Source organism: Plectropomus leopardus, chromosome 11, assembly GCF_026936395.1.
Source record: "Plectropomus leopardus strain MGB_pleo_1.0 chromosome 11, ASM2693639v1, whole genome shotgun sequence".
Lineage (NCBI taxonomy): Eukaryota > Metazoa > Chordata > Actinopteri > Perciformes > Serranidae > Plectropomus > Plectropomus leopardus.
Window position 1 is genome coordinate 21,709,093 of NC_142186.1, and position 14,014 is coordinate 21,723,106.

A 14,014-nucleotide genomic window follows, 5' to 3' on the forward strand; every position below is an offset into this window, starting at 1 on the left:
AAATTTTACAGTTCCTACACTATAGTTGCTTTTTGATGAGGCACATACTGCCCTTCATTCATGTCAGCTAATGACTCAGCAAAACTCTGTACCACTGAGATTAATCAGTACTTCATCTGATTACAACGATAGATTTTTAATATTTGAGACCCTGGACCAGTGTGCGTTGAATTCGCAGTTCAGCAGAGATTCATTGCCAACACACAACCACCAGTTCAGTTCACTGAAACAGTAAATGTCTCACTCATTTACTCAGCAAGCACAGTTTTGAATGACATTTAGAAAAGCCCACCTATGTTCTGTATTTAGACTCCCCAAATAACCTTAAAATCCACCCACAGCTACCAGTTTCAAACCAGTGGGCAGGTGTGACAGACAGAGAGGGCAGCCTAAATGGCAGAGGCTTGTTTGAGTTGCACTAGTCTTCCTGCATTGACTCAGCAGAGCATATGCCCCCGGCCACATGAAACACTCGTCAGCCTGTGGCTTTACAGTGTCCTGCCCGCAGCCTTTAAAGAGGAAACTGAATCATAAGTCAAAATGCAACATCTGTGAGAGAGACATGTTTTAGTGGCTCTTTTGGCATGTTTAGGGACACTAAGGTTGACTGGACGTAAAATATATATTTTTTTGTTTTATATTCACAAATTTGTAATATTAGGCCTATCTGCGGCTCCAATGGAACAAACAGTGGAAATCCTCCCTTTCTGGCACTTTTTAAAGGTAAACATCTTCTTAAAAATCACATTTTTGTTGTTTTTAATATGCTCTAATATGCTAATGAAATAAACCTGGTGATAAAAAAAATATAAGGTACACTGCAAATATTCATGGTGAAATGTTGTTTACCAGTGAGCTTACTCCAGTGAACAGTCTTGGAGGATGACTGACGTGAGCTCTGGTTTCTGTTTGTTTTGCAGGTAGGTTTTATCCTCAGGGCACGTAGTGTTTCTTGTCTCTCCTTTGCCAAGATTATTCGGAAGACCTCACCACAATCCTCCTCCCCCATATCAATTCAGAGAAATGTCTCAGCATGTTTTGCCTGTATGGTATGCACCATGTTTGTGTGTGTGTGTGTGTGTGTAGTTGGCTGGGGGAATGCAGACTATATCACAGTCTCACTTTGACCCGTCTGCCAGACTGCACATAAATATCTTGCAATTCCTATTGTAGGTCTGTGATAGAGGACAGGAGTACAATTGGGGATTACATTCAAGCATATTGCTTTTTAGTTCTGGTTTAGTGGTTATATTCTGTATGTAAATATAGCTAAATATTATGGATTACACATTTGTTGTTTTACATTGCAGCAAATCCTACACTTCTTAGGCAAGGGAAACAGTGAAAAAATGGTCACCCATCACCTGTTTGTTGCATTTTTTAAAGACATGACTGCATACTAAAATGCACTAGCAATATGTGGTACTCAGTTGTGACAGCATACAATAGGTTTAGAAAAGTGAAACAGCCCCCCCTACTGCTGCATCTTTTAAACTACAACAAACTATTACAAGGTTTATGCCATTATTAACACTCTATTGCATCAGTACCAAAGCCGATGATAAAGTTCATACAATAATATATGTAAAAAAAAAAAAATGCATTGTTTCATCTATTTATTAAAAATCTTTTATTTCACATTCAACGATGTAACAACTGTAGCAATATGCAAGTCCCTATACAACATTATACATTCAAATAAATAAAGTATGCAATAAACATATTTACATATCGGACAATTACTCATATTGCATTTCTCTATGTCCTAATAATGTGCTCATCAATGAGCCATAGCTCAACACTAGAGACATTACAAGGTTGTGAAAAATGTCTTACACGTTGCTCCTCACACTGTTTTAAGGTAGTACAGTGTAATGCAACATAAACACATTTCTTACCAAAATAAATATTTTGAGGGGATTTGAATCACATTAGAAAGAGCACTTGGGTTTCCTCCAATTCCATCAGAATAGCATTTGTTTATAAGAACAGAAAATAAGTTAAACTCGCTCTTTACACTGTAAAACTTGGTATTGTGAACTATAAACCTTTAAACAAACTAAAACTGAGATGTATTATTAACCTTAAAAAATCGTGTGACATCGTGTGAAATTAAAGGACTGTGTATTTTGTGTAAAGCAGTGCAGTTGGACTGATTTTCAACAACGCAAATCATTATACAGATGTTATGCCATTACCACATACACATGTTCATCACACTGATATACAGTAGGTCTACTGTATATTTTGGTGCACTGAAACTCTCTTCAGTTTACATAAACATACTATTACAGTGTATTACAGCTTAAAGCTTGGCTCACCACATTCTCTGTTGTTAACTATGCAAATTAGCCATAGGTCATTGGGAACACCTGCTCACATCTGCATTTTAAAAGCACCCAGAGACCAAGGTTTTCTGGCTGCGTGTGAGGTTGCTGCAGTGTGTGTGCAGGTGCAGACAGCTGACTGGTCTACAGTAGAAGAACAGACTGATGACGATGCATTGTGCCCCATCCCCCTGGGCATTTCTGTCAGGGCGACCATGTCACAGGCCGTCCATCATGGCCAGAAGGTCGTCTCCTTTGCTGCTAGCACTGGGAGATTGATCCCCAGACTCTGTGAACTCCCCCATGATCTTGGCCAGTTCTGCATTGGCCTGCTGGTCCTGAAAGACAATGTTATTCACCAATCACTGTGCCAGAGTGGTCATGACAAGGACTAATACCTCATTACAGTCAATCCTATTAGACTGGCAAAGCCACACATCTCTGATCATTGACTGTTTAATCTTAAGCCTATCATTGAGATAAGTAAAATTTGGCCCTGAGTCTAACCACGAGGCTTATCATGGGTAAAAGATAGCCGATAGTTGTGCTGGTCACAGACTGGGGCAGAACAGACTACAAGATTTTTGCCACAGTTTGTTTTTCCCGGACAAATCTTCTTAGATCTGGGATAAAAACCCTGGAGTCAAGTGGCTCTGAGATCACGTCGTGAGCTTTCCCAGATGCTACATCAGTTTTTAAACATATTTGATATCATTGTAGTCAAATATAGGATGTGTTGGGGCCCCTTTGGAGACAAGTATGAGATAGGAGAGAGCAGCATCGAATCAGAGAGAAGCAGACAGTCCAAATCAAAATAAACATCATAGCTAGAAAGAGAGCCAACATGAGCACTTTGTGGATTGTGTGGACGTGATGTATGGAAGGCTTAATAAACACCAGGGTTGTAAACAAATTAATTTATCCGTGCTGGCCCCGCCAAGATTAAAACATCTGCCACCATAAACAGATTTTCTATTTTTGGAGTTGGACTGTTCTTTAGGAGCACTGTTGAAATATATAATAATAATATAATGCTGTTCAGTTACGCATTGTATCACACTGTCAGAGTGCAGAATGTACTCTGGGCACAGATAAAGCAGCAGAATGTCAGGCTCAGTGAAAGTGACACATAACTGTATATTTTGCTCAGTCTAAAAGTTTGCATTCACTCACAGCTGCTCCTCTCATCCATCAATCTGATTTGATCAGCTGTGAATGGATCGACAGATCAGTTATCCACATGGCGCATCACAGACTGCTGCTGAGGAGTTTTTGTAGTCTTTTTCTTGAGAAGTTTTGTAGTCTGCACTGTAGTCTACACTAGACAGTATGGTCGCACTTTGAAAGTGCAACAAACTTCAGACTTTCATCACACAAATACTGGACATCGAGTTATTTTATACTAAGAGAAACAGTGTGTGAGGACAGATAACGAAGCTTTACCTTTGTTGCTTGGATGTTTATGACTCCATATGAGAGCTCATCTGGTCTTGATATTAATGCCTCTCTGTAATAAAAAAGAGCCACAATGTCAGTTTAGAGTAATTGAAACAAGTTAAATAGCTTAACTTTAGTAACAGTTTCATTTGATCAAGTTCGGTACAAAATATCGACAGCACACACACACAAATAAGGGGACTCACTCTTCTTCCTCGTCTGTGGCGAAGAGGTTGACTCGGAAGCGGCTGTCTGCATTTCCTGGTTTCTGAACTTCTAACCCTCCCATTAACTTGGCCAACAAATTCAGCTCCTCTTTGGCCAGAGGGTTGGGAGCAGCGCTGACCTATTGACACACAATGGCTCGTTTACTTTAGTACATTTGTGTTGAACCTTTTGTTTAAAGATCCGGCCACATGATGACAATGATTATGCAACAGGAAGTAGAGTACAGTTCTGTACCAGAGTCACTTCATCATATTCCTGTTCATGATATGTACCATGGACATGTGAAGAGCTAAAACATGCCACAAACAGTCTTAAAAATGTAACTTGTGTGCATGAAGTTGATGAACATTTTGTGCATTGATATAATCATTATTTTTTTACACAGCTGACAATAAAGCCATTTCACCTTAGTGTGCTGAGCAGAATTTTTAGATGTTCCAGACATGTGGGTTTCCACTGGGCGGCTTACACTATACCTGAATAAAAAGATGCAAAAAAGGAGACAATGATCACCTGAACTCCAAAGATGATTTATCTACTCATCCAGTAGCCTTTATTCTTTTTTTATGGACTGGTGAAAAGTGTCAGGCATTTAATCCTCCGCAGCTTGCTCACAGTGTGATGTAGTGAAATTATGTGATATCAAATCACATATGTAAGACTTGTCAAGAGTCGTCAAGACTACACGGTAACGTTTTAAAGGGATAGTTCACTACAAAGTCAAAAATACATATTTTACTCTTATCTGTAGGGCTTTTTATCTATCTAGATTGTTTTAGTTATGGTTGCCAAGTGTTGGAGATATTAGTCGTAGAGATGTCTGCCTTCTATCTGTTATAATGGAACTAGACGGCTTGTGGTGCTTAAAAATGCCCAAAACATTTTTTTTTAACTCAACAGCAACTTTCCCATTCAGAAATCATGACCAGGTTATTTATGATAAACTACAGACTTTATTGTGAGCAGTTTCATGTAGGAACTATTTTCTTTCTATCAAAATGCATCCACCAACCAAAGTATGCATCTACTCATGGATGAGAGGCTTGTGTTTGTGACAGCATGGGACGTTAACATTAATGGCATCCTACTCGGCTGAGCTGTAATATTAGATAGCTCAGTGGTGCTGGGTGAGCTAGTGGTAGATGCTCACTTCCTTCTGAGCAGTGATACCGTTGCCGGGTGTAGTTAAGTAGGAAGGAAACCATTCCTACATGAAACTGCACATAAGATTATGGATTATCTCAAGTAACTAAGCTAAGCCAATATCTCCAACACTCAACAACTTGCATCAAAAGAATCTAGATTAATAAATAGCACCACAGGTAAGAGGAAAAACATGTATTTTTGATTTTGAGGCAAACTTTCCCTTTAAGCCTGTGCTTAGTTCTTATGAATATCTCATGAATTAGAAGACAGAATCTAATCCCCAGGCCACTGTCATTGCATAAATATAGTACCAAGTCATGTTCATGTACATTTTTTGTTCTTTGCGGCGTCTTACATATTTGTGCCAAGTTTGGTGACCCGATCTCCAAATATCTCAAAAGATCCCTCCCGGAAAGCAGCTGTGTAGTTTCCTCCATTACTGAACTGCAGTCTGGACATCTCTTCACCAGTACAGCTAAACATCCTGAAATCACCAGATATAAAAACACAAACCATTACAGACAGGCATGTTTTCGAATCAGTTTCTACGCATAGCAGTTTCTTTTCCTGTAATGAAAGTAAGTCGACAAGTGTATGCAACATGCAATGCATCTAAACTTAGAATGTAAAAGCTTGTTCAACAAAACCTCTTTAATGCTATTAGCTGGAGATAGGCCTACTTAACTTCAGATTACAGTGTCTGGGTGAGATAAGCAAACATATGAAAGACAAAAAGGCAAACATTAAAGATCAGTATAAGGACCAAAGGTAGATTTTAGTATCCGAGCCACTTGTTTAAGATCAGTCTCAGTGATCTCCATTATTCTTCAGAGTAAAAACTGTTTGGATCTGAGTGGAAACAGTAAGAAAGTTAGTGTGGTACCTTATCAAGCCAGGGACTTGTGTTCCATAAGGCACAGGACCACTGGTAGGAAGCACAAAGCGACCATTGGAGTTTTGCACTTTGTCCTTTAAAAAAATTGACACCTGACAGAGATGAAAACACAGAAACGGGCATGTTAGAGAAATAAAACACAAAACAAAAGAGAATATTATATCATACAGTTAATTTTGTCCCCATGATTCAAACTTGTCAACATAAAGGACTTACCCTTATATGCATGTCTTGGAAGAAGATAAGAAGAGTTTGTCTGATCAGCTGGAATTCCCCACTGGACAAGGGTGTATACATCTACAAAAAAAAGTATAATTGGGAAAATGTCATTCAATGAGTAAACTACCCAGCTCATGTATGTAGAACATTTCTCATTTTCTTAAATTATCAATGGTAAACATTATCGCGTTTAAGCTATATAAAAGTATAAAATAACAAGCAATGTAAAACAACTGTTGCTGCTGACACTTGATATCACATGTGCGGTCATACTGCGACTCGGTGTGTGTGATTATAGTAATCTAAATGGTTTGGTATTATAGCAACATAGTGTATCAACGGAAGTTTGTGTAAAAATTCTGGGAGGAAGTGGAGGAGTAGAGGAGATGTGTACGTGTAAGTGAGATTCTCCATCAGGTTGCATTTTTCTTCAATACCGTAGACAAGTAAATGTACACGGTGCAGAAGCCAATTTTCATTTTCTTGCCTGTGTGTTTTTTGCCGCCCCCCACAGGCCTAGAGTGTGCTTACTGAGGAATGAAGGCCTGGCTAAGACAAGGCAAGGTGCCGCTGACTGTAGGTACACAGCTTTTAACCTCTCATCTGGTGCTACCTTTTATTTAGGGAACCTGAATTTTTTTTAGTTCAGTTTCAGACAGTCCTTTTTTGCTGCTCAAAGCCAGTCATTATTAATCTATAAATGTACTTTTAATCAGCTACCACATGAGGGGTCAAAAGGTTAGTAGACCTGGTATAATAACCATCAGTTTTCATAACACGATTTTAGATGGACTACTTTACTTTAATGCAGGCTTTCAAGCCAGGAAAAGACAACATTTAAATTATTAAGAGATGCGAAATCTAAAATGATATCTGATCTCATACCATGATGATATCGATATAACATCAATATATTGCCCAGCTTTAGTGATACATTGTGAGTCATTGCTTTTTCTCAGTTTTGTACTTCACACCTGACTATGTATACCTAATCTAAAAAAGGGTTACTTTTTTTCTGTGGTTTCCCTTTCTTCTTCTTGCTATACTTAGACAAGGTTGGTGGCTGTTTTGCATTCTTTTAACTCTGACCTACAGCAGTTAGCATGCCACCAAAAACTTAAATATCTCACTGCAGGGAAGCCCAACAAGCCATGTGTAATGTTGCAACCCTCTCCTGTCCGTAAGTAATGTGAGGGAAGTGAAGTCAAGCGTCATACCTCTATGAGTTGTCGGTACGTCTCATCAACCTGGCTGAGAATGCTGGGAGTGTCTTTCACAAAGTCTTTGATTGCATCCATGTGGTTGAAGGAGACGAGGAGGATGTCCTTGGGTCGGGGACAGAGGAGCACCTGGTACTTGAAAGCCATGGTCATCAAGTCATAGAGCTGTTAGAGGGGACACACATGCACAACTTTACTGACTCATCCATCAAAATAAAACCAATGCTATTGTTGTAGAATAAACAGCAGAGGGAGCCACAGACAGTGTTAAACAAATGAATCACTACATACTTCACAATGACTGTTTTTCTCAATGCTTAAAGTAAATAAATAGTCCAATAGTTATGCACTGTTATATAAATTTAAAGCATTTCTTGAATAGATTTATCTAATGTAGATCTGAAGCATGCTTAACTATAAGTACTAATCAGGTGTATATGTTGAGTAAAACAAACTGGCATCACTGTGCAGTTGACGAGAGAATGTGATTAATGTGTGGATTTGCCTCGTGTACTGAAGCGAACATTTAAATTAGATGAAAAAAGAAACAGAAAAAATCAACAAATGCATGATACAACACAGTGTACAGTTATACAGGAGAGTTACATCTGCATGACGACTCACCTTATCCATGCTAGCTTGATTGAGTCTCATTATCGAGGCATGGGCGAGCCTGTCAAACACAGTCCGTAGAGCCTTTTTGGAGTAAAGCTCCTGTGGCTTGAAAAGCTCCTCTAGGAACTTTTTGTTGAACATGGTGGTGATGATGTCATTCATCACTAGTCAGGCAAACAGTGCAAAAGAAAAGTCCACAGAGTTAACCAAGGTTAGACAAATGTATTTTCGTCACTTTAGGTTCAGAAGCAGGCAGCAATCTATACTATATGTTGGCCAAAACCATTTCATCCAAAGCCTTTCCCAACGGCCCTAATGAAGCAGCAGCGTGGGAAGCCATCAGCGCATGTGCTTGGCTAGCCAGGTGGGAAAATGTTTGTGCTAGCACTCCCCTCAGAGTGTTTCATTTTGCGGCGATTACGTTCATTAATCTCTGTTGCAATTGGCAGAGGTGATCACAATCACTGCTGTGACTGTGGGAAGTCATACCTCATAGAGTCACTTCGCTTTTTTCCAAATAATTCACGGTCTTATGATTAGCTGAAGGGTGAGGCAAAAAATTGTTTAATACAGCGAGGCCTGGTACTATTTTCTGTAGTACAACTTGGCAAAAAAGAAGCTACAAAGTTTGCCAAAAAAAGAGGAACTCTTAAAAATAAAACACTGTTCTTAGAGACAGACAGTGTAATGACCCCAGATGAGCTTCTTGATATATGCAGAATACACAACAACAATGCACTATTTTTTTAAGGTAAGAATCAATTTTATATAGTGATTATCTTATGGTACATAGTAAATGTTTTTTCATATGTGGTATATGGACCTGTACAGTAGCTTTAAAGGAATACTTCTCCCTCAAAATAGCCATTTATGTATCAATTACTCACCCTACATTACACTAAATCTGTGAAGAAAACAGTTTTTCTCAAATGTCTTAACTGTGAACAAACAATACAAAAACTGAGAAAATGCACTCTCACCTCTTCACGCTACTACCAAGCATTTGACTGTATAAATGAGACTTGGATAACAATGTTGTGTGAGAATTTAAAAACAGATGTTTTGGTAGAGTTTTGCTGTTGTTAAACTTTGCACCCATTTACTTGACTTAATCAAGGTTTTTCTCGGTTTTTGAAGCTTTTTCTCACAGTAGAGGCATGTAAAAAACAGAACTTTCTTTATGAATTAAACGTAGCACTGGGTGAGTAAAAGATGTACAAACGATCACTTTGAGGGTGAAGTTTTTCTTTAACTGCTCTTAAATTTCATTAAATTTGCAGACATTGATCACTGTTTTAAACAATAAAGGCCCATATTACCAATAAAGTTGGTGGCCAAAGCACAATTTTTGTGAGCTGATCTGTACATATGAGGTCTCATCTGCTGTTTATATCTAAAGTCCTATCGTTTATTCAGCGTATGGCTTTTCAGTCTAGGCCAAAGCAGAGCAAAAGAGCCACTAATGCATCAGTGCATGACTATGCTGAAGCTCTGTAATAATACCTCTCCTTCTGTCATCCTCTATCCAGCCAGCTATGGTGGAAACTTTATGATTTAGGAGGAGATAGATAAGTAAAACAGTGTCCTGGAAAGTTGACTGTTCAGTGAAAAATGACTCATGGTTTTACCAATGTTGTTGTATAGAAAAATAGCATATATGCGAAAATCCTGTATAGTAGAACAAAAAGAGCAGTTTACAAAACTGAAATTTGCACTCGGCTCCTGATGACAATACCCCACGCAACAGCAACTGCTGTCTAATATGATTTTATCAAAATATGTGAATATACAAAAGACAATCGGTTGACTCATAACTGTTAACTTACTCTTGACTTCCTCACCAACCAGTAAACGGACTAAATGAATGAGCAGTTATCGCAGCCGTTTCACTGCAGGGTGACATTTATGTTGTTATCTGGTTAGCAGCTAAGCTAGCTACCTTTCTTAGCTTTGTCAGCAGGGATATTCTGAGCTCGGAGCCGCTGGTCCAGGATGTACAGCATTTCTCCGCCGAGGTTGATGAACAGCAGAGGCAGAGTTCTTGAAGACATGGTGTGATTTGGACGGCTGAATATCTCCAGAAGACGTAGTTAGCTAGCGGTTGGAGCTAGCTCGGATGTTTGCAGGTAGGGGGTCTGTCTGTTTGGTAAAGCCTCCTCTGGTTGCCAGGCCACGAAGCAATCAGCCAACCAGCGCGTTGTATGCTGTGACGTACATGAAAGGGGAGGGGCCAGTCGTGTGTGAAACTTTCAGTGAAACCCATAGACTGTGTATTATATTATATTATATTATATTATATTATATTATAATATATTACAATATATTATATTATATTGTATTGTATTGTATTGTATTATATTATATTATATTATATTATATTATATTATATTGTATTGTATTGTATTGTATTGTATTGTATTATATTATATTATATTATATTATAATATATTATATTATATTATATTATATTATATTATATTATATTATATTATATTATATTATATTATAATATATTATATTATAATATATCATATCATATCATATCATATCATATTATATTATATACAGCCTATGGTAAAACTACGGTGTGATAGGCTTGATCACACATGCATTTAACTCCCATTGTTCTAAATTAGACTTTAATAATAACAATATATTGACATACTCAGTTCATCTATGTATTGTGTTTTCATTACAGAGGTTAACGGGCACTTCTGTCATACAAAATAATGTATATTTTTTCTGATTTTGCATTAGTTCATGTGAAATACTGAATACTTTTATCTATTAAAGTCTCTAAAACAGGGGTCTTAAATGTTTTTCAGGCTAAGGACCCCTAAGCTAAAAGTCGGAGCAGGGACCCCATGCTACACATATTTTAAAAAACTGAGTTGCATATCAAACAGGGTCTACAATAATGTGCTGGGTGGTCCAAATTGGTCCAGATTCATATGCTTATGCAGTACGTTTGTTTTTGAGGTGGACAGTATTTAATTTACTCTCACTCAGAAAGTGATCCATTGTGGGTCACAAGAATGTCAGTACACTTGAAATACTATTTAAGCGAAATTGGCCAATATATTTCAATAGCAAATAATAGTTAGCTAAGTAGTTTGCAACAATTAGCCCGTAATCAACAATGTGTGCAATAAATAAAATCTTTTACAAATAGGCCAGTGTATGTTTGCTTATAATATGTTAGGTCCATGACATGTTTTAATTTTTGACAAACAAACAAATAAAAAAAAACTGAAATTAACACTTAAATAGTCAAACAGTAATTTGACCCTCTGGGGAGAAAATAAAGGATTATTATCTATTATCATATTCATTTTGTCATTTTATTATGAGCTGTTTTGTGTCCTCTTGTCCTTGATCCTCTTCCACAGAGTCCACCGTGATGTTTTACAGTAGCCCACAAAAGACAAACCAAACACTGGCTCTAAATAGGGTCATCAGTGTTTTCATGTTGGCCACTGAAGATCTTACACACTTAGGACACAAAAGAGGCTTCAGTTGGTTGCAGTCTGAAATCTCACCACTAGATGCCACTAAATCCAGTACACAAATTATACCTTTAAAGGGTGAAGAAAATAACATCAAAGAATCTGTTTTGTTTTTATTGACAATGTTGTACAAAAGGGTTCATACTGAAATGTAATTAATCATGTTGCGAGTTACTAAACAATGCAGTTTATTTACAGTATTGCAGATCACAGCGAGCACTAACTGTCACACTGTTAGATTTACATGTAAGGCCACAGGTAAAAAAACAAAATTTAATTCACTGAATTGTATTTTTCATTAGCTGATACTTCATTGTTGCCTGCATGAAAGCTAGGCCTGCTACAGGAATGAACAAATGACTTCAACAATAGCTGGACATCATCAACAAACAGCATACTGAATAAGGGTCATAATCCTTTATCCTCTTAAGCTGAAACATCTCCGTTCCTGATGCGGATTTCTCGCGCCATCCTGCACATCTCACAAATCCCACAGAAAAAGGTCATCAGGGCATCATTGGTTATTGTTCCCTGTGGTCAAAAGATTGAAAACAAAATCACTAAAGGGAAGAGCAACCCTCTCGATGAGGAAATTTACCACAGTTCAGGTTTCTCAATTGCAGGGAACACCCAACATTTCCTACATTTATGAAATCTGTCTTTCAAAAGAGCCATGTTATTGAAAACAGGTCCTGTGTGAGACTTACAACAACACCCAAAACACAAGCAGGGGTCCTCTCGAGACTTTGAAATATAATTATATGTGTAACTCACCTGAATACCATAAGTCAGTCTCATATGAGTCCTAATGGCTGTTGAGCTTCCTGGCACACAACCCAAACAGCAGTTTTCTCCGTACTTATTTGCTGTGTAGCAACTCAATACAAGTGGACAGAAGCAACCAAGAGCACCTGCAAAACAAATTTCATTGAGAATATTTAAAAAGGGAAAACGCATTTGGAAGAAGTGAAAAGTTTATATTTCCCCCCAAACACCCATCCTTTGTTGGAATATGTTTAATTCTAATAGTTTAATAATTCTTTATTTTTATTTATTTATCTCATATGAAAAACATCCCATGTTCTCTGCTTTTTTTCTTTCTACATTGTTAAAAAAAAGTTCATTTTGTAAAAGTACTTAGTACTTAGCAAGAGAAATTTAAAAAAACAAAAAAAAAACAATAGAAACAGCATGAAAGTGATCCTCTATGGACCAATATTAAATAATGTCACAGTGAAGCATCTTAAATGTTACGTACAGACAAACCAGTCACTGCAGCAGGAGCACAGACCCGTGCTCCACTCTCCTGTTTGGACATTTGTCCCATAGCCGCCTGCACCTGGTTGGTGGGTGACCACTGGATTTGACATTTTGGATTACTGATTCTGCTTGCTGATTTTGATGTAGCTGCCTGGAAGAACAAATTCAGCTGTTAAAACAGGAAAAATGCAAAACAGCATTTTGTTACGGATGAGAAAGCTGCCTTAATCAATTTTTCCCATGGACTAATATTGTTTTCACATTTTTTGCACATACTTACATGCATTTCTATTAATTTCCATTCTCATTTCACAATCAGAGTAGGAAATGTCTTCATTTAATTAATCATAGAATAATCCAGAGGTATTAGTGTATATATTCTAGTTCTCTCTTTTGGAGAATAACTGTAAAACAGAATTTGTGTGTTAAAATACTCTAAAGCTTCATAAGCGTTCATGAATCTCCCTGCAAAAGCATATAATGTATCAAACATGTCATGAATTTCTTCTTTAACACAGAACAAGATGCTAGCTTGTGGGTTTTGAGATTTTTTTTTATTTCTACACAAATTAATTGATAACTGTTTCACATGGTTCTTCATCAATATACTTGTATTTTGAGAAAATCTTTCTTGACACAGTGTGTACAACTCAGCTACTACTGGTCAAAAATATTTTGTTGTGGTACTCGTGTCTCAAACTTGAAAGACCTGGCTTGGAAATTTAGATATTTGAAGAATGCTGTGTATATATGTAGAAGCACTTTTAACACAAAGTACTAAAGAACATGTGACAGTTTGTAATCTTGTATCAGTGCTGTCAAGAGGAGTTTATTGCAAAAGCACAACTTTAAGTGTAGAAAATATGAATTATTTGCAAATATGCCCTATGGGCAATATCAGTTTAACTACATTAGTAGTGAATTCTTAAGTTAAACTACTGCGAGAGAAAAAAGGTGTCACTTACCAGAAGTGTATGTCACTGTGAGCTCCTCCTGATCAAACTGACAAAGCTGTACACCACACAGGAAACTGTGACGAGTGTGAGCTGTGAAATGCTGGTTTGCCAACAAACTGCTGTTTCTGAGGACGACAAAGATCTGTGGTGCTTTACTGATAGGCTCAGACCATTAACAAGAACTGCTGCTTTGCTTTGAGGCTGA

General features: G+C 37.5%; 2 protein-coding genes across 3 annotated transcripts; both read right to left on the minus strand.

The window, feature by feature from the left end:
- Positions 1-1,589: 1,589 nt before the first annotated feature.
- On the minus strand, positions 1,590-10,250 carry oscp1b (organic solute carrier partner 1b). Of its 2 annotated transcripts, XM_088084274.1 has the most exons (11): positions 10,027-10,250; positions 9,591-9,632; positions 8,097-8,251; positions 7,470-7,637; positions 6,250-6,330; positions 6,022-6,125; positions 5,494-5,622; positions 4,399-4,468; positions 3,971-4,110; positions 3,771-3,834; positions 1,590-2,665 (listed from the first exon to the last, which is right to left on the minus strand). In XM_088084274.1, exons 1-11 carry the CDS (start codon positions 10,136-10,138, stop codon positions 2,546-2,548), a joined length of 1,185 nt encoding a protein of 394 aa, XP_087940400.1. In that variant the 5' UTR covers positions 10,139-10,250; the 3' UTR covers positions 1,590-2,545. The 2 variants fall into 2 exon arrangements, with proteins under 2 accessions (XP_087940400.1, XP_042346292.1); XM_042490358.2 differs by lacking the exon at positions 9,591-9,632 and having other exon boundaries at positions 1,591-2,665.
- Positions 10,251-11,693: 1,443 nt separating this feature from the next.
- ponzr11 (plac8 onzin related protein 11) lies at positions 11,694-13,971 on the minus strand. Its single transcript, XM_042490254.2, has 4 exons — positions 13,819-13,971; positions 12,852-13,004; positions 12,368-12,504; positions 11,694-12,124 (listed from the first exon to the last, which is right to left on the minus strand). The coding sequence occupies exons 2-4, from the start codon at positions 12,961-12,963 to the stop codon at positions 12,020-12,022; spliced, it is 354 nt and encodes a 117-aa protein (XP_042346188.1). The 5' UTR covers positions 12,964-13,004; positions 13,819-13,971; the 3' UTR covers positions 11,694-12,019.
- Positions 13,972-14,014: the final 43 nt, after the last annotated feature.